Raw genomic sequence first — 27,151 nt, forward strand, 5'->3', positions numbered from 1 at the left:
CATCACCTTTCATGTAAAACAAAAACTGTTAAACAGTCTCAAGGCAGCAAGCCCTGTGACTAAAAATGGCCTTAACAAGATACCTGAAAAACACATACCCTGACACATGATTCAAAACATCTTGGGAGAACAAGATAAATCAACACCTACACTAAAGCTGATATGAAAAAGGCTGGTTTGGTTTGACAAAGTGCACTGTGAAGTAAAGAACTGCAAAAGACCAATGTAATAGAGATGTATGAAAAGCACTAAACAACCCACACGTACTATACAATATGAGTAATTAAAAGTTGTCACGTAATTATGGTAATAGCCACACACTGGATGAAACACATTGTATATAAACATTGATTTTGAGTAAAACAAACATCTTTCCCTTCAAATTCCAAACATACTGATGAATAACAAATAAATTAACAGGAATATCTTATGAAGATGAAATTTAGCAGCTTTGATCCACATCAGTCGCACAACAATAACCTTTCACAAAATCAGCTGCAGCAATCATTCGGGATAAACGGCAAGAAAAAAACAACACATATTTATTTAGCTGGCGAATAGCTTGCTCTACAATGTTGCATCCACATTTCAATGACAGACACGAATATTCATATTGGTGGGACTTAGCATTCTCGGAGTGTGGCTATTGTATCACTTACAAACCATTTATATGACAAGACCTCAATGTGAAATGAGAATAAGTGGGTAAACTGTGCATAATCATGATATACTGTTGACTTTTTACAGAATTGTGGCAAAGTGGTTGGTAAGGTGAACAGATGTCGCGGTGATGCGGTGCAGGAGTGATGAAAAGACAACAGTGATTCAGTGATTCAGTGATTCAGTGAAAAAAAGTGCTTTTATTTGTAATCCAGGTCTGGTGACCGTCAGATAATAAATCCCCGGCTATACACAACAATGTGTAAAGCCCGGGGATAGAAATAACAGGGCATAGTCCCGAACAAAACAAACACACAGTCACCAGTCCTGGGTGAGTGCAGACGTGCGTGTGCGGTGGTGAAGACACGGGTAATTCATGACGGTTGGTGCAGTGGTGATCCGGTTCGTGCTGACCTTCGCGACGGCTCCGGATTTGTGTGTTTAGCTGTCTAGTGGTGAAAACACAGACAGTTATTTACACAGACACAAACAACACTCTTTCTTTTCTTTTACTGAGAGCTCCTCTCTCGATCCTTCTGTCTCTCCAGCGTTTTACCCAAACAAAGGAAAAGATCAGCGTTACCCTGGCCCCTATATGTAATCCCGCATGATATCTAGGTAAATGGTTGCAGCTGCCTTATTACTTGCAGCTGCCTCTCGTTTACCTTTCAAATCAACACGGTCTTACAACAGAGTCTCGCTTCTTTCCAGGCTGACCCACTTCGCTGACCTGGAAACGAACTGTCAGGCCAGCCCTTCCAGATACTTCTCCTCTCATTCTTTAGCGCCCTCACAGGTCAGGGGAAGATTCATCACCAGAACTCATCTTTCCATCACAAGAATACAAATAGATTATAAAGGGCTGGTGTAAGGACAGGCCCAGTGAAAACAATTGCGGCTGCAAAATCCAAATTGCCTAGCAGCCAGGCAATTATTTTGCAGTGCAACCTATGTAAACTCAATAGCAATGCAGATTACTTAACACACACAAATAATGATCCTCAGTTATGATGAGGGTCACAATGAGCGCTGCCTGTGCATCAAGCTATTTAACAGTTGCACTTACAGCCTAGAGGTGAGGTGAGTTAGGAGTACAGAGAGCAGTAGGCGCTAGATGAGATTTGTGGAGCACGAAAATCAACCCAAACAAAACATATGTCAGAGAAAGGGCAGCAAAGCCCTCTTGGTGCACGGAAAAGAAAAAGTTTTCTGAGGAGAAACTGAGAGCCCTTATGGCTGAGGTCACTTAGCATGAAATTGAGTTATTTGGAAAAGCCTCTGCCCATATCAGTTATGCTACCAAAGAGGCCATATGGTCCTCTATAGTGTAGAAAGTCAATGCTGTCAGTGTTACCAGGAGGACAGTCAACCAGGTGATGAAAAGGTGGTAGGACCTGCAGCAGCAAACAAAAGCGAAACTCGCAATGCAGCAGGAACAGGAGGAGGAATGCCATCCACATCACAGCTGATACTGCTGGAGAGGCAAGCGGAGAGGACAATCCATCCCAAACAAAGTGATCCTGGGGTGGTATATGCAGGGTCTTCTCCATCTTGCCCTTCTCCTCCAAAGGTTTTCCTGCCTGTCCTCAACAAGAGTCAAGCGTCGCCGCATCAGGCAGTGTACCACAGCAGCCACCCCGAGGCCAATGACAGGTCTCTGAAGCTGTGAAGTTTTATAAAGCTCTTATTCGCTTCTACAATGGTTTGCACCTTCTCAGAGGAGGTGCAAACTTTTTGGAGGGTCAGCAACTGCCCAAGTGCAAGTCAAAATCATTACATCTCATTTTAATGTTTGATATTTCTAAAAGAGGCTCATTATTTATTGAGTGAAATGCCAGGAAAATTAACACAGCCTGCACAGAAATTCCCATGAGAACACATGTTCCCTTTTCAAATAAGTGACTGTATCTCAAAGTTATGTCTATTCATAATTAATACATAATAAAGCAAAGTGCATAACTGAGCAGTGAGTGGTAAAAAACCTTAATCAACAAAGTGACAGTTTAGGATGCTAATTTGTACATTGTTATTTAAAAGTTAAATGTTAAAAGTTAAAAAAATACATTTAAAAAAACAGCTGTCAAGCACTATTCCTTGATAAACTCACACTGACAAACATAAGATCAAAGAAGGCAACCTGCAGGCTGTTGAGTCATCCTGAGCATCCACACTTTGCATAGCATCTGTTATACTATATACGTCACTGAATAATAATTTAATTAATTAATACTGACTTTAAGGTTAGGATTAAGCTAAAGGTTTGGAGTAACGCTGTGATATCAGGTTAGGATTAGGTTTGTATGTATATGATCAAGGAAGAGTGGATGTTTCTGAAGCAGTTGCCACTGGTGAAGCAACAACATTCAGGTCATAAGCATTATAGTGTGAAAAGGCACAAGTATTCAGATCTGTTTTGTGCCTTTCAGATCTTAAAAGATGTTCCAGGATAAATTGATCCCACTGTGATGCCCAGTGAAAGTGCTTCAGATTCCCAGCGGTGCTTCAAAATCAGGCCTGTAATGTGGGGGTGGTGTTTGGCCTTGTCTCTACTGTCTTCTCTCAAAGTTTTCATGACTGACAGGAAGACATTATTGCTGGTCTTAAACTTGCTGTCAACAGGGATGTTAAAACTTCTGTTAAAAGATCTATTTAGCCCAGCTGTCAGCATAACAAAATTGGAGACTAAATTATAGTGGTCGCCAGCTGAACTTCTTTCTCTAGCATAAAATTCCCCCAGAATGTTGTTGATGTTTTCTATACTAATTTCCTTAAAATGAATGTCCATTTTTTAAATTTTATTTAAGCCAGTCTTTAAATACGTTAACAACCCACGCTGTATATTTATTTTTCATCTTTGTTTTCTTCTATTTCATTTAGCTGTGCCTCACTTACTCTTTTGACTCTGCTGTTGACAGTGGGTATAGAAATTATTATTTTTTTTTGTTTCAGGTGGACATCTGACATCACTGTGAAAGTTGGTGCTGTACCAGTTCTTTGGAGACTCATCTCTAAATATATCATAGAAAATGGGTGGAATGTCACTCATTTTGTGGCAGTGGTTTTATAAAAAATAAATAAAATGGCAGTTTGTCATGGAATTTTGTGATGTGTTGTGTATTGATTTATACAGTGTGAAGCGGCTCATTAGTATGTAAGCCATGCATAGGCCTATATGCTATTTTTCCAGCACGGTCATGTGATTCTGTTTAACCAAACAGTTGTTATGTTTCCAAGCCGTTTTATAAAATAATATTAATAAATTATGCATGGGAATCACACATATTGTATATGGATAAAACAATCAATACTAGTGTTAATATTATTGGTGGTGGTAATTTTATTTGTTTATTTTTATTGCTGTTTTTTTGTCAATTCATAAAAGTTAGTATAAAAAATGGGGTGTCTACTTCATTGTATTTTTGCTATAGATTTCTTCAATGTGACCCCGATGTTAGTGTAGAGCTGCACGTCTTAAAATGCAAGTTTACATTATAAATGTATGTGGCAGAGCAAAGCTCTGCTCTTTAGAAATTGGCAGGGATGGGGTTAACTTCCCCTGCCTGCCTGGGTTTATTATGTTCAGGTGGCTGGGGTTGATTAGTTGATTAGGTTGATTAACGATCAATCAGCGCCCAGCCACCTGATATAAAAGGAGGCCTCTGCTTCTCATTTGGGAGGAGGGAGCTGAGGAAGCAGACTGTCTCTGGGCCTCTATCCACTCGCCAGCCTGCCACATTTGGTGTCAGAAGTGGGATAGTGCCACCTAGAGGCTCAGAGCAGTATTTATTTTTTTTTGAAAATGGGAAAGAAGAGCAGACAGTGGAAAAGGCAGGACAAGCAGCAGCTGAAGAAATGTAAGCTGCTGCAGCCACCGCTGGAGGACCCGGCCAGCCTCTTCCCCTGGTGTTCCTGGTGTGGGAAGGAGGACCATCGTTGGCGGTCCTGCCCAGACGTGCCACCGGCAAACTGGTGTGGCCGGTGTGAGGAGGACGGCCACAACTGGGCAGGATGCCCCTACAACCAGGCCCAGGAAGAGGTGCAGTGTTCACCCCGGGCATCAGGGGCCACCCCACTACCTCCAGCACCACCACCTTCACCACCGTCCCAGGAGATCTGGGACTGGTTGATGCACCCTGAGGCAGACCTCGTCCACGATCTCCCCATAGTTATCAACACGCTGTGGCGTCGAGATGGGGAGAGGTGGGAACAGTGGGAGGAACAACACCACCCGGCCTCCTTCCCAGAGGTTGCCCTCATGGTGGTTAATTACCTGGCGGTAGACATGGGAGATCCACCGGTCACTCCAATAAAGAGAGGTGAGCCGCCTTCCCGAGAGCCAGAGAGGGGTGAGCCGCCTTCCCGGGAGCCAGAGAGGGGTGAGCCGCCTTCCCGGGAGCCAGAGAGGGGTGAGCCGCTGCCGTCGTCCCCAGAGCCAGAGAGGGGTGAGGAGCTGCCGTCGCTCCCAGAGCCAGAGAGGGGTGAGGAGCTGCCGTCGTCCCCAGAGCCAGAGAGGGGTGAGGAGCTGCCGTCGTCCCCAGAGCCAGAGAGGGGTGAGGAGCTGCCGTCGTCCCCAGAGCCAGAGAGGGGTGAGGAGCTGCCGTCGCTCCCAGAGCCAGAGAGGGGTGAGGAGCTGCCGTCGTCCCCAGAGCCAGAGAGGGGTGAGGAGCTGCCGTCGCCCCAGAGCCAGAGAGGGGTGAGGAGCTGCCGTCGTCCCCAGAGCCAGAGAGGGGTGAGGAGCTGCCGTCGTCCCCAGAGCCAGAGAGGGGTGAGGAGCTGCCGTCGCTCCCAGAGCCAGAGAGGGGTGAGGAGCTGCCGTCGTCCCCAGAGCCAGAGAGGGGTGAGGAGCTGCCGTCGCTCCCAGAGCCAGAGAGGGGTGAGGAGCTGCCGTCGCTCCCAGAGCCAGAGAGGGGTGAGGAGCTGCCGTCGCTCCCAGAGCCAGAGAGGGGTGAGGAGCTGCCGTCGCTCCCAGAGCCAGAGAGGGGTGAGGAGCTGCCGTCGCTCCCAGAGCCAGAGAGGGGTGAGGAGCTGCCGTCGCTCCCAGAGCCAGAGAGGGGTGAGGAGCTGCCGTCGCTCCCAGAGCCAGAGAGGGGTGAGGAGCTGCCGTCGCTCCCAGAGCCAGAGAGGGGGGAGGAGCTGCCGTCGCTCCCAGAGCCAGAGAGGGGGGAGGAGCTGCCGTCGCTCCCAGAGCCAGAGAGGGGGGAGGAGCTGCCGTCGCTCCCAGAGCCAGAGAGGGAGGAGGAGCTGCCGTCGCTCCCAGAGCCAGAGAGGGAGGAGGATCTGCCGTCGCTCCCAGAGCCAGAGAGGGAGGAGGAGCTGCCGTCGCTCCCAGAGCCAGAGAGGGAGGAGGAGCTGCCGTCGCTCCCAGAGCCAGAGAGGGAGGAGGATCTGCCGTCGCTCCCAGAGCCAGAGAGGGAGGAGGATCTGCCGTCGCTCCCAGAGCCAGAGAGGGAGGAGGATCTGCCGTCGCTCCCAGAGCCAGAGAGGGAGGAGGATCTGCCGTCGCTCCCAGAGCCAGAGAGGGAGGAGGATCTGCCGTCGCTCCCAGAGCCAGAGAGGGAGGAGGAGCTGCCGTCGCTCCCAGAGCCAGAGAGGGAGGAGGAGCTGCCGTCGCTCCCAGAGCCAGAGAGGGAGGAGGATCTGCCGCCGCTCTCAGAGCCCGAGAGGGAGGAGGATCTGCCGCCGCTCTCAGAGCCCGAGAGGGAGGAGCCGCCGCCGCTCTCAGAGCCCGAGAGGGAGGGGCCGCCTCCGCCACCAGAGGGAGCCGGGCCGCCGCCGCCGCCTCCGCCACCAGAGGGAGCCGGGCCGCCGTCGCCGCCTCCGCCACCAGAGGGAGCCGGGCCGCCGCCTCCGCCTCCGCCACCAGAGGGAGCCGGGCCGCCGCCTCCGCCTCCGCCACCAGAGGGAGCCGGGCCGCCGCCGCCGCCTCCGCCACCAGAGGGAGCCGGGCCGCCGTCGCCGCCTCCGCCACCAGAGGGAGCCGGGCCGCCGCCTCCGCCTCCGCCACCAGAGGGAGCCGGGCCGCCGCCGCCGCCTCCGCCACCAGAGGGAGCCGGGCCGCCGTCGCCGCCTCCGCCACCAGAGGGAGCCGGGCCGCCGTCGCCGCCTCCGCCACCAGAGGGAGCCGGGCCGCCGTCGCCGCCTCCGCCACCAGAGGGAGCCGGGCCGCCGTCGCCGCCTCCGCCACCAGAGGGAGCCGGGCCGCCGTCGCCGCCTCCGCCACCAGAGGGAGCCGGGCCGCCGTCGCCGTGCTACCTTGGAGATTCGGGGCCCCCTCAACCAAAGAAGGCTTGGGGGCTCCGACATCAACCCCGCCCACCACCACCCACCATAACAGCCCACCCAAGGGACATAATTGGACTCTTGGGGGGGGGGGGAAGGGGGGAGTTGGCCGATTGCGGCCGGTGTACGTTGTACATGGGGGGAGGTGTGTGGCAGAGCAAAGCTCTGCTCTTTAGAAATTGGCAGGGATGGGGTTAACTTCCCCTGCCTGCCTGGGTTTATTATGTTCAGGTGGCTGGGGTTGATTAGTTGATTAGGTTGATTAACGATCAATCAGCGCCCAGCCACCTGATATAAAAGGAGGCCTCTGCTTCTCACTTGGAGAGAAGGGAGCTGAGGAAGCAGACTGTCTCTGGGCCTCTATCCACTCGCCAGCCTGCCACAATGTAATATACTCGCATTAAAATATTGAAAATTGCTGAACCATGACACCCAAGCAGCAAGCACTGTATTCACTAATATAGTCATAGGAAATATAACTCAGGAATAAAACACAAGCTAAAGAGTTAACTATACATTTCTTGGTACATTATACATTGTATATTATAACATACGCCATCCATCCACAGGCATTTGCGACAATCACAGTTAACCGTGACTTTATTCCCAACGGCAAGACAATCCAATGTGAAAACAAACTGTGGTGCAGACAAAAAAAAAAGAAACTAATAAACTAGTATTCTCGTTATAAGGCGGAACACAAATAGCACGGTCTCTTATGTATGGATCCCGACTACAGTGATATAAAGGGAAATCACTGTATGTTTCTACTTTGCAAATTGAAATTAATTCCCCGTTTCAATAGTGATTTGCTGAAACTAGAGTGACATGCGGTTTGTATATTAAGTACTTTCTGCAGTCAGGTGTGATTTATCTGTCTGAAAAAAAAAAAAAAAAGAAAAAAAAAAACTTTGACAGCTTCTGACCTCCCTAATGGCCTGTCACATTAAATTCCACTCATTTACATAAAATAGTTATTATACTGAAACATTGCAACTGCAATATGCAACTTTCCCTATTTCAGCTAAATATAACATTGACAACACTTTAAGTCATGAGAGATTATCCTGAAAGATAAATGTCAAACAGGATACTGTACATCCTGGTTAATAAAAGCTTGTAAATTGTGCATGTCATTAGTGCCATTGACAAAAATCAAGAACTACAGTGCTCCATCTTTATTTTGATCTCTGACTTACACATCAAAAAATGTTGAAATATGAATTCCAGAAGGGTCTTTACAAGTAAGGCACACGGCAATTCACTGTCAACAAGGCCTAACCGTGAATGAAATGAACATGTGGCTCATTGTTTTTATTATTATTTACACTCCATCTGGTCTTTTTAGTGTGTTTATAGTTTGGTTCAGTTTCGATGGTCAATTTCATATTCAATTCAGGTTTTATTTAAAAGACACTTAAAGCATTTTTTCTCTTTTTTTGTCTATGCCTTTGAGGATAACAAAGGGTTCAATTTGGTAAGTGGGATCAATGAGGGCTATTCTGTAGCTGGATACCCATGCATGCAGGTTTATAAAATATGATTTGGAAAAACTGAAACCAGATTCATTTATTAGCAGTAAAATAATCAGATTTCTAATAAATAAAACGTTCCCTTAAGGGGCCTTTATCTGGGGGTTTGTGTCCCGTGTGCAAACAAATTGAGTTGCATGTTTTTTAACAATGCTTTTTAGCAAGAGAATCGAGTTTGGTGAATTTGTATAACAAACCAAGACTACCTACAGTAATTACAGACTGCCTAAAGTAATTAGGTTTTTCAGTTTGTTTGCCAAGTGAACTTTCTTATTTTTTATAATGGACTCTCAAAACTCCTTTTACAGCTAGTTTGTAAATGTTTTGGGGTTGGGTAACTTTAAAAATTAATTTCAGAGTTTGACTTCACCCCATTAAATGAAACAAGATTTCTTCTCATCTCAAAAAAAGCCTTTCTCCAGTTTAATTATCTTGATCGATATTAATTCTGAGCTCAACCTGTTACTCAGTTAAACAAATAATACAATTAATTATAAAATGATCATTATTAGCACACACAAAGGCTAAATCATGTATACCCTCATACCATTTGCAGTAACCCATTAATATACTGGATACAGAATGAATGAATGGTGTTTCGACTCCATTTAAGCAGAGCTGTATTAAATGTTTTTCATAGCAATAATTTCATAGCCAGTAAATGCTTGATCTCTGTATCACTAAAACCTGCTGTAAAAATGTATGTTACAACCTGTGATATGTGTAATAAGCCTCCATTATTTATAGATTTAATTACTGATTTTAATAACAATTTGTTTGACATTCAAGAAGAAAATGCATTTTAGGACACAAATTTGCTATGAATGGTAAATTTATATGACAAATAATACCTTTAACTTGATCAGCTTCTTCAAGACAGCTGGCTGACAATATACGTAGAGCCAGCACAAGGGCTGAATGAATTGAAACCATTAATGCATCTCATAAGAATTGCTCTTTGGACAGCAGTGTATTAATACAGAGATTACACAATAATCACCCTGCAACAGTAACTTCTTTTTTAAACAAGGTTAAAAAGGTGAAACCAAAAAAGTGAGTTATTTATGACATTTGAAGCCCTATCCTTGTACAAGAGAATACAGAACAGACACTTTTTCCAAATAGCACTGATGTGCAGCTAAAATGGAAAAGTGGGGGAAAGAGCCAAGAAAACATGTATGTAATTAAGACTATGCTTGTGCTTTTATCAACTTTAAGCCACAAAACTGAGGCAGGCTATTGCTGAACAGCAGCACGACCTCACTTTGCTTCACGGCTAACGGAGAGCATTCAATATTTCATGCTTGAGTAATTTTCCAGTCCATTTTAATCACTTTGTTATTCTCACCTGACAGATGTTTTGAAACTAACACCTCTGACAGAAATCTGTGCCTCGGCAGATTTATAAACATCTATTGTATTTGTTTATAATGTAGCACCATATTTAAAATAATAACCAACTCTTACAGGCTAAAATCCTAATGGGATGCCATTACAATACTAGTGTATTACCATAAAGGACTGTTAGCAGACCACAGAATTATCAGCAATGGAAACACAAACTATTTCATCCATATCCTTGCACAGTGAAATTTTCCATTATGATGCCCACAAACTTTTGTAAATTGTCTGGAATTACATTTTCAAGACCTTTTATACTAAATGATCAGTCCTCAAGTCTGTACTGTTTAATTGCACTTCTTGCCCTCTGTTTTGTTGCGTGCTGCTGACACTGTGTCGCATCAAGTTGAAGCTTTTAGTTTATGGGGTTACTATTTCTGTGCAAAGCTGTGGAGATTTAGTTTCCAGGTAAACCCATCTCTGCAATAGCAGTTGTTGTTGTCATCAGACTGCAGACAGTATTGATTATATCTGATCTCATAACAATGAGCAGAAAACAGACAGACAGAGATTCCAAAAAGATTTTCCTTAATGACCTTAAGCTTTAATTTAGAATAACTGAAAATAAATACAAATAAACAAACACATTTGGTATGTATTTTAGTTTATATCAACAGCTGCCACTAGTAACTTACATTTGTATTATGTTTCTTTTTATGGATTTAGGAAAACATTTCTGTTACTGTAATTTAGTGTAAGGCTCCCTTTGCAATTAAGCACAATAGGTAAAATAGTACTGGCTTATTGTCAATATGAAATACACTTTCTGGCTGTGTCATAGTAATAAGAACAATAATGAATAACAGTGAATAAGTCAAACCTTTTCAGAAAGGACTGACTGCATATACTGTATCTGCTAGTGCTTGTTATGCTGTAACTGATTACATGCCACTGAGCTACTCAAATGAATCCACTCACCTTGGATTATTGATTTAAAACATTAGCTTGCCAGTAAATGCAATGACACCCAACTCATTTACTGTGTTTCCATGCCCTCTCAGCTCTACATTCGACTATCAGGGCTGAAGATCATTCAATTATAAATACATACACAGCACAAAATCCTTGTACCTAGAAAACTCTTTGGCCAAATTAAAAGTATCATGTATTGTTTAGAAGCATACAGCATATACTTTAAAAAAATAAATGCTTCAACATAATGTAATGCCTACAAACAGTGGTGAAATAATGATCTTGTATCACAGTTACATGTTTGTAACTGTGATAATGAAACACGCCGTTTGTCACCGAAGGTGCAATGTTTGGATGTGTGCCCCATCGAAAGTGCATGACAGTGAAGTTTTTACAGGGAGGGATGGCGCCACGTGAATACACCAAACATTAGTTTATTTTAAAGCTTAGAAAGGATCCTTTTTAAATATGTATCTCAGCAGGGTGAAATGTAGTATGACAACAAAAAAAGCAAATACTCTATTGTACAGAGGCATACTAAACACAATCCCAGTTCCAACAGCAAAGTGGCTTATTCGTTCATGCTTTGGATAGACAGAAGATACAGAATTATGCTTGAAAACAATGCCCCCAACATATACACTATTTTAAACCTTAGAAATGGCCTTTAATGTATCAAAGTGAAGGTCAATTACTGGAGGAATGTCTATTGTCTAACATTTTATACTGTTACTTAAGTAGGAAATAATAAAAGAAAATATTTAAACAAAACACCAAACAAAAGTGCACAAAGGCCAAACAAACAAACTGTAACAAGTAGTCTGCTGGTTGCGAAACCAGCACATGTAGCAATTGTTTCCCTCTTTTCCCAAACTCACGTCTTTCCTCTGACACTCTCCCCTTCTGAGCCGAGAGTGGGTCTTTTATATTCGTGGCTGGAGCCTTAATTACCTATTATTAAATTACCTTATTAAGGCTCCAGTCATATTCCCATGAGAGTTCTAGGGAAAGGGTTTTAACCCCATCCCCATGATCTCACATTATAAGACTGGCTCTTCGCTGGCCTCAAAAGACGGAGGGTGTTCGACTGCCCACACATAAACACAACAATAATGACGGCTTCGTCCACCCGCATACAAATACAATAATAATAACAAATGAATACAAACATAAATAATAAAATACACACAAGGGTTGGGCACCCCTTTACAAAGGTGTAGCACGCCATTCAATAAACAGACTTCACATAATAAACCTGTAAATTGTAAACCCCTACTGAAAGAATATCAGATACAGTGGAAGAGTTAGGCTCAAGAGTGTTAGGGGTTGTTACTGGCACTTTGAGCTTTTTGTTTCTTATTCATAAAGGCATTTTAGCCTCAGCAATGGATTCATAAAACAATTTGATGGTTAGATTTATTTTCTATAAAAGTATAAAATAATTCAACATGGCACATACCTATATTTCTACCTATTTGGTACTTTGCAGATCAGGACAACAGCTTGCAGTATATAGTTTGCAAGCACATTTAGCAATAAAAAAAAAAAAAAAAAAGCAATAAATAATAAAATGTAAGTAACTGTAACTTAGACAGTTCCTCAGCCAGCATATTTCAAATTCACTGGCAATCACAAGGATTTGAAATTCATAAGAATCACAAAACAATGGACGCCCTTCCAAAATCATTCGTCAGTGTAAACTTGATGAGTATCCACAAAAGACTGAATACAACATTTGCAGAGGAAGTCATCTAGTTTTATCAATCATTTTAAATGTTACTCTAAATATATATATTTTTTTGGGTCAGTTTAGTACATTGTTCCATATGTTAGCCTTCTGTGCATTCTAAGAGCTTGTAGAGGTGTTTGTTTACATTCCCCAAGGGCTGTTTTAGCTGCACAGCATGAAGCATCATCTTCCTTGAATCTTGCTTCTCCCTATTGCACCCTTTCATTTAAATAGGCAGACTACTGCGACTGCTTGCTTAGAGCAGATATTGGGTATAAATGACATTTTCAAAATGAATGGGCTTCCCTGATGGAATCACAGAAAGTTCTGCAGGCTCTAGGGGGCTCTAGCTGCACAAGCCAAAGCCAAGAAAAGATTAATGGAATCATTTACATCATGGATTCTTATGTGGCTCCATGTAAACATTAAAAAATAATAATTACAAAAAAGGGAGAAACTTAATTTTAATAATTAAGATAGTATCGTATTGGTGGATGCAAGACTGTCAACATGAGGTGGCACTAACAGTGTCAACATAGTCCAGAGTAGGACAGTAGGACAGCTTGTCAGCTTGTTGAACCCAAAAGACACTGGCTTATTCTGAGCTACCAGAGTTAGAGAGAGAGTCGCCAGAACAATGGCTCTTTCCCAGAACAGAATAGGCAAGACTATTCGTGGTTTTTACAACAGAGATTCTGTGTGGAACGAACCATTGCTGGATGTGCAGGTACAAGTGCTGCCCTTCACAGGCATATTCAGGTTAGTATTGGGGCTATGCTAATTGCTTTGCTTTGCCTTTGCTTACTTTGTGAATTTGAGAAATCCACGGTGGCCCATTTTTGTGTTTGCAAACAGTATATACAGTGTGCTGTACATGCAACTAAGGATATGACATATTACTATAAATAGCCCTGCATTTCCAAAGCCCTGAGATTTGAATCAATTAATTTCTGTTGTACATTAAAAATCAAAGACAATGTTTCTTGTAAACACAACACGTGTCTCCTGGAATATTAATCAACTCAATTATTAATAACATTATTGATTTGGTTAAAATGTTATTCTGAGCAACCAGAGTTAGAGATATACAATCTGAAATTAAGTATGCATTTCATGATATAGTCATGGAGGACAAGGGGTCCTCATAAAAATGAAAATCTTGAAATTTCAAGAGAGGTAGACACATTTGATGCATAAGGGTCCAGACAGAGTTAGCACATGCTTGATTGGCAGGTGCTTTGGTATCCAAGACTGTACCAACTATTTATTTTTTTCTCAAGACTTCAATATGACAGGTAAAATATTACAGTAAACCACAATTAGCAAAATGTGGGAAATAAATTGTATTTTCATGGATATCTTGTCAAATCTGGGCCTGATTTGAAGACCATGGGCTTCAAGAGCTAAATGACAGTGATGGAGAACCAAACATATAAGCAGTCACTACTAAATGATATCTTCCAATCTGAATGTTTAAATTACTCAAAGGTAAGGAAATTATATCGTATACCTTACACAGTACAACATATGTTTAAAATGTGTACATATGTTTAAAATGTGTTTGATTCAAATGTCTATTCATGCTTATTTTCAGTATTGACTGGGTATTATAATTAAATCTATATAGCCTTGTCTTAAAAAGGTACACTCATTAATGTATTCTGAATGTGGCTGACACTGGCAAACAAGTACAAACATATTTTAAACACCTCAAAGAAAACATAAACCGTCTTGGATTTTTTTTTATTTTATTATTATTATTATTATTATTATTATTATTATTATTATTATTATTATTATTATTATTATTATTATTTGTAAAGGCATGCACCATGCCTTTAAGCGGCTGCTACATATACTTACATAGCTGACGATATAAACGTTACCTGCACATAGTGGAGGTGCACAGTCAGTGATACTACAGTGTTATTATTGACGGCGCATAAGTACTACGATATAAGAAAATAGTAATGCAATTTACAAAGATCCTGCGTACCGGTATTGATTTTACTAGAGAATTTCACAGAAGTTCAGTCGGTGTAATGCTAACCTTTTAGTTATTCCGACAGTGATCCTCTCCTGCAGTGTTTTGTCTGATAGCAGAAAGAGATCTCTATATGGGACATTATCATGCACTATAAACAATGAGAGAATGAGAGGAGCTTGCACAATCCCACTTTTAAATTCATGACTTACATTTCACGATGTAGTTAGTTGCTTTCATAACTGTTACCATTAGTGTTGATTTCTGGAGCTCTTTCCGCAGAAGCAGCCGAATTCTTCCCATCAATAATTAATACATTTGTAAAGCAGCGGGAAAGGGGGAGCGAGCGAGCGGCTACAGATCCTGTTTTTGAAGAGTAATCATCTGCGAATCATGTCACAATCTGACAGATCTCCAAGAAGAGCTGATGAGGAGGACAAAGGAGGATGAAGAAGGAAAGGGAAACTGGAGAGGTAGAGGAGGAATATAATGAAGTTGAGTGGGAAAGGACTGTTTGCTATCGTATCCAGCTGCCTCCTCTTCGCCTGTGCCGTGAGCACTGTTGCAGTCGGAATCAAATGCTTCTTGCTGGGAACAGAAGTGAAAGCGGATTTTCACCTGGGGACCGCGGCAGGGGCTTTTTATTCGGGACTGCTTATCTGCCTTGGGCAGGTGCTGCTCGGGGCTGCCTTGGTCTGTTGCAAAGGAAAACCGAGGAGTCAGAATTTCTTCCTCCTGGGTGTCTTGGTGTTTATGCTGGGGGTCCTTACTGCCTTCTCAGGAGCAGTTATAGATGGAGACACTGTGTCCCTGGTGGAGCGGAAGCATTCTCATTACTGTTTGAACTCGCCAAACCCAATTTGTGACAAATTAAAGGATTACCAAAAGAGCCTGGTTATATCCGCTATCCTTAACACCTTGGAGTGCCTACTTGGGCTTATAAACTTGGTTATCATAAAGAGGTACAAATCAGCTGAGTTCTACAGAGGGAGACACTCGTCTCAAAGGCAAAGCGTGGGGGCTATACTTTTCAATGAAGACCAGGACTTTTCAATAGGGGAATTTCCATTCCAACCTGTTTCTTATATTAATTTGGGAGTTTTTCACGTTTTTGACGAAGCGGGGGTAGAGGTACCATGTGGAGGTCACCCCTCTATTGAGTTACCGGGCTATTCGCCATCAGATCCAGATCTAAACCATTCATACCCCTATTCTTACCCACTTCCAAACGAGCTGCCCCCCGCATACGAAGAAATTTTTCCAGGGGAAACAAGCAACAAATAGCAAAAGAGGAACTGCACCTTTATTTTAATCGGCTGTGACAATCATTAGCTCTCCACAAGGATTGGAACTCTAAAAGTGGTAATGTTCACACAATTAGCTTAAAGTTGTTGTTGTTTTTTTTTTTTTTTTTTTTTTTTTCTCAACTTAAAATGCTTCAGTACATATGGTTAGGCTAGCTATACAGGTAAACATGTATACTATATGGCTGTTGAATGTTTATTATGGAGCAAATTGTGAGTATAGCAAATACACAGAAAAAGACCATTTCATTCACCTCCAGCAGTGATAAATACTCTAGAATTAAATATAATGACTTTTAACTGCACAGGGACATACGCTTAATGCAAATGGTACTACGGACAGATCGCTTTATTATGTGCCCCTAAATATACCTGGACATGTTGTTTATGTAGATAATAGCGATTAATAAAATATTTTACCGTTTGCAGCGATGGTTACTGTGTAAAGAAACGATATTTATGCTCAATTCAACATTAGGCGAGGTAGCCCTATTAAATACAAGACAGATAGAATGTATGTCTTTAAAATAGTCTAGAAGCACAATTGGGAAGGACATACTAACTTATTTTTACTTATGACGTTTTCTCATTTATTTACTTATGTGGAAACATTGCACAAAATGTCTGCAAACAATTTAATCAGCAATTTTACAATATTTGACAAAATTATGTATTACTTATAACTTAATTGTCTATAAAAATGGTATAGAATTTCTATAATGTCTACATATTTTTAAATGTTTGGCATAATACAACATTTATCAAACCATTTGCAACATTTGATTGTAAAAATGATAGCATAACAGGCAAAAACAAAAAGTCCTTGAACCTTATTCATTTTTATTTTAATTACTAAGATCCTTAGAACCCTGTTAATTTCGATTGTGAACACGTTTGCATCAATACTGATGCAGTAGTACTGTACTGTATTTAATAAAATACAGCATGTCCCTTTGAAGGTATTAACACTGTAGCCTACATTATTGAAGACGATTCTTGTCTATCTTAATTACCAGGTTAATCTCCGTGTTAAAGGAGAGTGTTGTATTATCTGAACTATTCTGTGCGCTTTTATAATGTGTACATTTATTTTTAATGACGTGTACTACTAAATACATTAGAAATTATTGAGAAACTATGGTATTTATATACAAAAGCAATTGCCCTTTTTAGCCCTGATCTAATGTTTGCAGAGGTAGCAAAAGTAACTTCAAACATAAAAAAAGAAACTGTGCTTGCCAACCTGTACTATTGAAAGTAAGCTTCTCAGATCCTCCAAAATACAAAATGTTGGATCCTTATTTTTTGTGGGGAAGTTACTGGATAAAACCAATTGGGGTTCAATTCTGCTTTATAAGAAGAAAAGGACTTGTGTGCTTTCCATTTTTTGTTCAACCCTCAGCAGAATACCTGAAAACTAGATGACTATTAAATACTGTTCTGTCAATAAGTGGGGCCTATGGCATCTAGGACAAGTTTGAAATGTGATTGAGATGTTCTGGAGGGATAAGTGATAAGAAAGCATGCCACTAGAGCACCTACTCACTATCTATATAGCGTTTTAATTTGCATAATAAATAAACCAGTAATCATTGTTTTGTCCCCTGTAAATGTCTTTAAATAAAACTACACGTTTGGACAGTGTTTTCAATCTATCAATATGGGTTGCACTCACACCCCAAGGAAATAGTATTGTTGACTGGCTTGATAATATCAATTTTGTATTAGTAATATATTTGACAAATACACAACAATAACTAAAACTACTGTAAAAAACATATCCTGTTGGATTCTGTGTTCTGTTGAGGGTTAATTATCATAAAACCAAAGTTTTTATGAGTGCTTATAGATGTCAAAGTGGACCTACTTTACAAAAGATATGTTTTCTATATATATATATATATCTATATATATCTATATATATATATATTATATATATATTGTATTATGTGTGTGTGTGTGTGTGTGGGTGTGTGTGTGTGTATATATACACACACACACACACACAGACACACACACACACACACACACACACACACACACACACACACACACACACACACACACACACACACACACACACTGAGTGTACAAAACATTAGGAACACCTTCCTAATATTGAGTTGCACCCCCCTTTTGCCCTCAGAACAGCTTCAATTCGTCGGGGCATGGACTCTACAAGGTGTCGAAAGCATTCCACAGGGATGCTGGCCCATGTTGACTCCAATGCTTCCCACAGTTGTGTCAAGTTGGCTGGTAGTGGATCTCTTCTCCGAATAGCTCGTTCCAGCTCATCCCACAGATGCTTAAATGGGATTGAGATTTGGTGACTGGGCAGGCCACTGCAGTAAGCTGAATTCACTGTCATGTTCGTGGAACCATTCCTGGACAATCCTAGCCTTGTGGCATGGGATATTATCCTGCTGAAAAAATCCATTAGCAGATGAATACATTGCTGCCATGAAGGGATGCACCTGATTGGCAATGATGTTCAGATATCCTGTGGCATTCAAACGTTGAATCAAGGTGCCCAATGTGTGCCATGAAAACACACCCCACACCATCACACCACCACCACCACCAGCCTGCAATGTTTACATGTGGCATGATGGATGCATGTACTCATGTGGATTTCTCTACCCGAGTCCTCCCATCAGTGTAAAACAGCAAGAACTGGGATTCATCAGACCAGGCAATGTTTTTCCAGTCTTCCAGTGTCCAGTGTTTTTGTTTCTTCGCCAACTGCAACCACAGTTTCATATGTTTTGCTGAAAGAAGTGGAACTCTGTTAGGTCTTCGGCTGCCATACCCCATTCGTGTCAAGGTACGACGAGTTGTGCATTCTTTTATGGGTCTTTCGGCACCAATGTTGTACTGGACTGTCAGTTGACTAACTGTAGCCCATCTGTTACTCTGCACAATTCGTGTCAGCCTACTTTGGCCTCTTTCATCAATGAGCTGTTTTCAACCACTGGCCTGCCGTTGGCTGGATGTCCTTTGGGTGGTGGACCATCCTTGATACACACAGGAAACTGCTGAGCGTGAAAAACCCAGCAGCGTTGCAGTTCTTGACAAACCCAAACTGGCGTGCCTGGCACCTACTACCATACCCAGTTCAAAGGCACTTAAATCTTTTGTCTTGCCCATTTACCCTCTGAATGGCACACATACACAATCCATGTCTCAATTGTGTCAAGGCTTAAAAATCCTTCTTTAACCTGTCTCCCCTTCATTTACACTGATTGAAGTTAATTTAACGGGTTACATCAATAAGGGATCATAGGTTTCACCTGGATTCACCTCGTCAGTCTATTTTATGCAAAGAGCAGGTCTTCCTAATGTTTTGTACACTCTATGTGTGTGTGTGTGTGTGTGTGTGTGTGTGTGTGTGTGTGTGTGTGTGTGTGTGTGTGTGTGTGTGTGTGTTATATATATATATATATATATATATATATATATATATATATATATATATATATAAACTGTGGCATGTTTTAATCTGTGTAGCATCCATATGATTTCAAGGTGCTGTCCATGCTTTCAGATCCTTCCAATGCAACTTCCTTTTGTGAAATCATTGAAAAATGACTCTCTCATGAGAACTAACGTCTTAAATGTATTTCTTTCAGTAACAACATTTTAAACTGCAGGAAAGTTTTTGTGTAAATAGTGATAGTATGAAGATTAAGATCAATTTTATAGCACCCTGTATCAGGGTTTTGTTATTTTATGTAGCTAAGGGCATCATTTGATTTGGGGTTTCTTTTAGGCTGACCCTGACAATCCACCCCATGTTCAAAATTCCATTACAAGAACTGGCTTGCTCTGCCTTGTGCTAAAATAATAAATAAATCGATGAGTCACATGTTACAAAAAGATGCAAGTTTCGCAAAGGCTGTTGCAGGGATTGTTTCCTCTTAATTCTGTCTTGAGAAAAAGTTGTACCTGCAAGGTAAATTTAAAACGGGCATTGCAGGAGAAAAAAAATGTGCCCAACTCTGCAGGAATTATGAATAATTATGCATGTCCATGAACACGTGTAAAATTAGAAATTAAAATTCACAGTGTTAGGGAAAAATGTGTTGCATGTGTTTGACTTTACTTATCTTTGGTACTTACTTACTTTACTTATCTTACTACTGGTATTTAAATACTATTTACTGCCATCAAGAGAGAACTTTTTGCTCACTAAGCATTTTAAATTAACTTTAGTTCTAATTGCTCAGAGCAGTGCGAGAACTGAAAAAATAAAAACATGTCACTAACTATACAAAAAAAAATAGTATTTTCATAATTATATATATATATATATATGTGTGTGTGTGTGTGTGTGTGTGTGTGTGTGTGTGTGTGTGTGTGTGTGTGTGTGTGTGTGTATAAAATACCTGTGTCTTAACACATTCTCTCTAAGATGTCTGCTGATCTAACAGAGCCAACAGAAGATGTTGAAGAACCAAGTAAGTAACTCAGTATACCTGATTAAATAATCAGTCTTTAAAAATTTGCAAAAGATGACTCATGTAAAATGGTAAGAAACAGTTCGCAAAGAAACACGCTCAACTGAAACTGAAACTGAGTACTTCTCTGTGGGTGCTGAAACTCAGAAAAAGTAAAAAAAAAAAATAAAAAAAAAAATAGAAAGAAGCCAGCGCATCTTATAAAAAATAAATAAATAAATAATGGCAGAAACATAACAAACACGTTGTGGCAATCAAGCCTTCATGAGTGCATGAATGGTAGTAAGTGGATCATATCTGGGATACCATTACACTTGTGGATTAGATGGTTTTGTGAACAGGACAGCTTGTGGGTGACGTCAGACCAGCTCACTCTTTCAAGGGTTCTTTTTGGCTTTGTACTACAGTATTCCTTTGATTTTAAGATGCAGTTTTTGAAAAATGTTTAGCTTCTCAAAAATATCCTGTCTTAAATTCGAGCACTGTAGTAATCATGTATTAAAAATCGCCAACAAAAGGCGTAACTACCCGAATACACAAACAGGAACAGGACTGACTGCTGAGAAAAGACGAACAAAGACATCACTGCCCGAATACACAAGCAGCAACATGTCTTACTGCCGAGAAAAGACGAATCAAAATGTCACTGCCCGAATCATCCATGACATACAAGCAGCCATTTTCAAAGACGTGTCATTAGCTTCCTGAGGAATTCAAAGAGAAGTTTTTACAATTTCAGCCCTTCTAACAAACAGTACCAGCTTGGACAGATCAGAAATGCTGATCAGACCCCCGTATTTTTCAACATGCCAAGCAATATCACAGTTCACAAATTGGTTCTACCATTACTAGCCAGCCAAGGTGATTTCCCCCTATTTCACATACTTTCATGATATACATGTGTACACACATAAATACAATACATATATATTGTAACGTATGGACATTTATTTTTTAAAGTTATGGCTCAGAATAAGGTGAAATGGTGTGCAGCTTTGAGAAACAGGCTGACCACATTCTGCTCTGCTAATATGAAACCCACTAACTCTACTCTGAAACCCACTAATTTAGATGGAGATTTAGTTGGAAATTTTACTGACAGTTTTTATGCAACTGGTTTTACCATTGAGTAGTGGAGAGCTATCATAACTTCAACTACTATTCATCAGGCTGGCCCCAGTAGTGAAGGGCATTCATGAGGGATTCTGCACTAACTTGCATTCTGCCAGTGTTCCTCTATTGTTTTTTATTTATTTTTTTTCATTTTTGCAATCATATTGTGCTATCAAGTCAGTCTGTCCTTGCTTACTGTTATGCCTTTAGTACCTTTACTGGATAAGGCACCAGTGTTATCAGTTGTAGTTTGTCTATCAATCTATTGAAGTACATGCACTAAAACAGTTTTGAGTACTAGAAAGGTATATTTTATGAAATTATGTATACAAAGAACTTATAAATGGCTTGGGAAATTCAATCAATAGGATTGACTAGCGACATCTATAGGTATGTAAATAATTCAGAATATACTGCAGGGACTAGTCACTGAAGTTTCTTGTAGTTATTTATTTTTATAAGCAGAATGACAGACTACATGATGCATATTTGTACTGTAACTTCTTGGATGGTTTAAATTACACATTTTATTATAGTCAAATGTTTTCAACCATCTGTATATTTTTGTAGGAATCTACAGCCTGTCATGCGTTATTACTTCCATAATACATAGTCCTTTATATTCATACACATCTTGTAGTAAAAGCAAATTAAACTGTTTTATAAAAATAAATTTCTGGAAAAACATGTTGTTCCCAGTGGGAAAATATATATATGGGTGAACTGCCCTGTTTTCATCACTGTCAACTATTATATATAGAAGATCAATGGATGTCTTTTGATCCCACCTCCAGGCCAAATGTCAAAGTTCACAAAGGAACTTAGAGGATGTCAGACCTACAGCTAATACCTTCCAAACTGTAAAGCAATATCTAGGATCCCCAATCAGCCAGGACCGAACCTGCACTCACCCAACCCAACACGTGGTCTTGGAGATCCACCTTTTTTTTGTAAGTATGTTTTTAATTTCGGTTGCAGGTTTACCACTTAGTGGCTTGTTTTCTTTGTTTCATTTTAATTCCTTAACATTATAGTACATAACCTTTAAGTACCACTGAATCAGTATTGTGATGTCATTTCCATCTGATGTATATTGTTCGAGAGAAGGACATTCCACTTGTAGCTATTCGTAAAAGGGTAAAGGATCCTCTAGTAGAACGCACAGAGGCACGTATTATCAGCTGAAATGACAATGGAGCCCAGGATTTATTTACAAATAGTTACAGATTTATTTATTTTTTTCAATATCGCACCATGAGCCTTTGCTAGGGCCAGCATTAACCTAAAAATATATATATATATATATATCTATATATGCACGTACTTATACTGGTGAAACACAAAAATTGAGGAACCGTTACAATTGTGTTTTAACTTACTTTTGGGTATCAGATAGGGTGTCTTTCCGGAATTCATCACAAAGGTTACTATATTACATAGTTGTGTGTGGCATTTATTTATTTTTATTTTTTTTATATAAGCCACACCCCCCAAAAAGTCATAAAAACTGTATAATAATAATAATAAATATTGGTAAAAACTGTCAATACAACCTCTTTCAAAGTTTATTTATATATATATATTATAGTTGCTTAGTATAATTAATGTTATAGTTGAGAAATTGTATGAATCTTTTAAATAACAAATCAGATTTCAAATATCTTTTACCGTTGAAGAGCTAAAAGACTTTCTCCGAGCCATGGTTTGTATGACAAAATGCCTGAAAACTGCCCTGTTTTCATCACTGTCAACTATTTTATGGAAGTAGTCCAGCTGAGCAAAATATAGAAAAAGCAACTATAAATGGTGACAAAGCAGAAAACCACAAATAGCTAATTAACAATAAAAAAAAAAAAACATAATATTTAGAAAAACAAACTATATGATCATAAAGCAGTAATCGTAACAATAATGGGTGACGCAATAAATAAATAAATACATACATACAAATATAAATAGATAAGTGGTGAATGTACCGTCAAGTACAAGGCTCCTCTTGATCTTGTAGTTTTCTAATTCAAAATATGTGCTGGTAGACGTATTTCCTGTGTCTTAAGTTATTGAAGTGTAGATTCAAAATTGGAATTTAGGGATACAATTGTTTTGTTCCTGATGACTAGCCTTATTTAATGACAAGGCTCAGAAAGACTGATTTGATTGCCCCATGGCTTATTATTGGTGTGAAACATCCCAGAAGAGAAATCACGTAATTGGTGCTTAGGCATCGAAATTAGAGTGGTCTGGCACATCAGGGTTAAGTTGTAAGGTTAAGTCCAAGTAAGGGATGAAAGTAAGGGATGAAAGTAAGACCTGTTTACCCCTAAACAAAAACTAAAATGTGTAGTAAGGTCAATTGAGAAAGTATTGATGTAATTAAAGTATTGGTATAAGGTTTTGTTTCATAATGACGACAAGCATAACTACAGCATATATATATATATATATATAGAAAAATAATAATATTATTTAGGCATTTATACAGACCGAGATGTACTTTGTTGCATAAAACAAACCACATGCTGTATTTTGCTATGGCCTGTAAATAATATTTTAAGGATAAATAAAACCCTATTATCTTTCTGACACTACAAGGGAGACATGCCAATTTGTGGACACTTCTCTGTGGTTGTTTTTCTGTGTAAAATGCCCTTTTCAAAGACTTTGAGATTGACAGTGCTGTTCTAGTTATAGAGCAGATGCTAAATGTCATAGGAGGTAGTGCAAATGATCTATTCTGTTGGGAAAACACTCTATTATACAATTTCTGAATATGTGAATAATAAATATGTAAAAAGAAGATTGTGACTGTACAGTTCATAAACACACCTCCACAGTTTCCATCACCTGACAGAAAGGCAGCAGAACAATAAACAGAAATTCTGATGAGCTGTAAGCAACAGCGAAATATTTTGTGTCTGCATTTCACCCATTCACAGTACATGCTGGGATGTTATCTGAGGTTCATTATAGAATTTCAGCAGCTATAGTTCTGTTGAGAGAAGTTTTGTAATTTAATTTTAAATGTGTTTCGTATATACTGTCATGGATTGTCAGTTCAGTATGTAAGTCATCCAAGTCATAAGCAATATCATACTTTCTATCTTGAAAAACCTGTTGGAAAATAACAATACATCTAGTAAAATACACATAGATCACAGGGAAGAGGGATAAACCTGGGCATAAACATTCTGACGTGGATTGGAAAGTCAACATGGATGACATTTGCAAAATGCAAAGCTGCCCTTTTAAACCCCTTTTATCAATATAATTTCAAGCCTGCACCACAGAAACAACGGTAATTTGCTGGCTATGCACTGGAGTGATTTACTCAGCCTCACTATTTACAGATACACGAAGTAGGCATGTCCTGAAATTATAATTTATTTTAAAAAGTAGCTCTTGAAGTTTATTTTATTTTAATCCATCTTACTTTATGTAAAACCAATGCAGCATGTACATCAAAGCTGGATGCAAGTCTCTGCGGTACACACACTTTGTAGAACATTTCTTTTAATGCGCTTCCAGTTTACTTGTGACTAATGTTCTGTTGAATGATGACATACACTGTCTGTAAAACAACACAATGAACATTTTGTAGAATAAATAGATGCCATTTTATACCTTGAAATAAAATATATTGAAGTTAAGAATTGTACATCTTTTACCAAACATTTGTTTTTATGAAGTTCATTTTACAGTGTCACAATTCTGTCAGTCACAATACTGAAGAACCAAAAAGCAAAGCATGTATTAACTTATGTAGTTTAAAATTATAAACTTAATTTAATTAGTAGCATGTTGGCACAACTTTAGCATAGCATATTAAGGAATCATTTTGTGCAATAGGGAATATTAATAAAAACATTTAACAAAACATTACATTTAACCATCCTTGGAGATACAAAAAAACAAAAACAAAAACAGAGATGGGCAGTGGAATGCTCCAACTGGATTGCCACTATCAGGTGATTAAAATTGGTTTCTGTAATATTATTCTTAAATTTTACAAAGTCGTTGCAAACACCATTTTAATTATTGGTACGTTCTTATGATGTGTTTTATATAAAATAGCCCCTCCTTAGAAGTTTGTTGTAAACCCTTGTCAAAATAAAAAAAGGACAGGGTCAAGGGATATTTTTTCAGGAATAATAGCACAACAATCCTAGTGTGTTACCTCTACTTTCATTGTAAATGTCGCCAATGTTTGCATTCGTAAACCAGCGGCCTCTTTGTTTTTTGACTGAATTCCTGCACTCACATTTTTTTTTTTAGTTTTTGATTAAGAATTCCCATTTACCTAGGAAGGAATGCAAAAAATACTTTTGTGTTACATTTGAGTTTTATTACTGGTTAACTATCAGTCTCACATGGACTCTTAAGATACCCTTAATGTTATTTCAATATTTTATGCTGTACCATATTCTGATGTTGATGGAATAATTAATAAAATTATTGTCATGACTTAACACTCACTCGTTCTATGCATTTTCAAATCATATACAAGTAAACCTTTATTGGAATGTAACATTCAGAAAACACATATTTATAATATATATATTTGGAATGCTCACACATTTGGAACACTGCTGTGAGTAATGGGTTACTTTCTTGAACCAGCAGTTACAGTTAAAATCACAACTGCAGTGCACATGGAAATTGATCCAGATTTTGGTTCTACTCACATTAACTATTTATGTACAGTCTGTCAATAGAAAATGACCTTCATTGATTTTAGGAGATTCAGCTTCATGTTACATGAAAATGGAAACTTTAATGATTACAGAACTGGATAACAACACATTTACTATCGACTGGCACACTCTGTCCTTCAGAAGCTTTTGAACCTGATGTAGCAAAATATGGGCCTTTTGTTCAGTGGCACTGGAACAGTTTTTTATAGTCAGGGTGCTGAGTGCCATTGAAGAAAACTATAACCCCTGTAAATGATGAAAGACATGCATTTGTTGCTAATAAGTTAAACACGGTAATAAAACAAAGCCAGCATCAACACTTTATATATTTAACAAAAAAAATGCCTTAACCACAGTCCGTTGTACTATATACACTTGCGTCTAATGCATTCCAACTACTAAGTGACTGTCACAAGATTGCCACCATGAGATTTATAAAATATTCCGCCCCTGTTGTGACAGTCTGATTGGCCTATTATCGTTTGTGTTCAAAAGCAATGTAAAAAAGGCGCAGTGCACTAGTGCTTACACAGATTCACAAAACTATCAGGATTTATGATTGCACTAGCAGGTGCACAGCATCCCTCTACTTATAGTTCCCACATCCCTAGTTCCCGCACCCCTGCTTTTATTCTTGTATTCATAAAAAACACCTAACTAAACATTGTACTATTTAATTGTGTAGCTGATTACCCGACTTCCTTTGTCTAATTACATTAACACATGTCTAAAAACTAAATTATACAGTATTAGCAGGCAACTGCAATCAACAAATTACAATAAATATTCATAAAATGCAATTTAATACGTTGTGCAATTGTTAAAACCATATCTAAGGAAATAGGACACAATTCTCAAACCTTTACATTTTTACAATTTACAGGTTGTAGGGCTTAAATAAGTAAGTCCAATTCTTAAACACCAGTTTGTTTTTTTTTCTATTTGTTTTTTTTTTAAATAAAGAATAATACCGACTTGTACTGCTTTCCAATATGTTAATCAGCCAATTACGATTTCACCTCTGATTCACCAGCTGATTTATGTCTTAGCTGATGGAAATTACGTTAGTGAATATTACTCTAATCAAAG

The 27,151-nt window shown here is 39.6% G+C and overlaps 1 protein-coding gene across 1 annotated transcript; it reads left to right on the plus strand.

Moving 5' to 3' along the window:
• Positions 1-14,734: 14,734 nt before the first annotated feature.
• Positions 14,735-15,834, plus strand: LOC121327801 (transmembrane protein 271-like). Its single transcript, XM_041272012.1, has one exon. It carries the CDS (start codon positions 14,987-14,989, stop codon positions 15,779-15,781), a length of 795 nt encoding a protein of 264 aa, XP_041127946.1. The 5' UTR covers positions 14,735-14,986; the 3' UTR covers positions 15,782-15,834.
• Positions 15,835-27,151: the final 11,317 nt, after the last annotated feature.

Source organism: Polyodon spathula, chromosome 2, assembly GCF_017654505.1.
Source record: "Polyodon spathula isolate WHYD16114869_AA chromosome 2, ASM1765450v1, whole genome shotgun sequence".
Taxonomy (NCBI): Eukaryota; Metazoa; Chordata; class Actinopteri; order Acipenseriformes; family Polyodontidae; genus Polyodon; species Polyodon spathula.

Coding starts and splice junctions, on each gene's coding strand:
- LOC121327801 (XM_041272012.1), top strand. CDS start 14,987: ATGAAGTTGAGTGGGAAAGGACTGTTTGCTATCGTATCCAGCTGCCTC.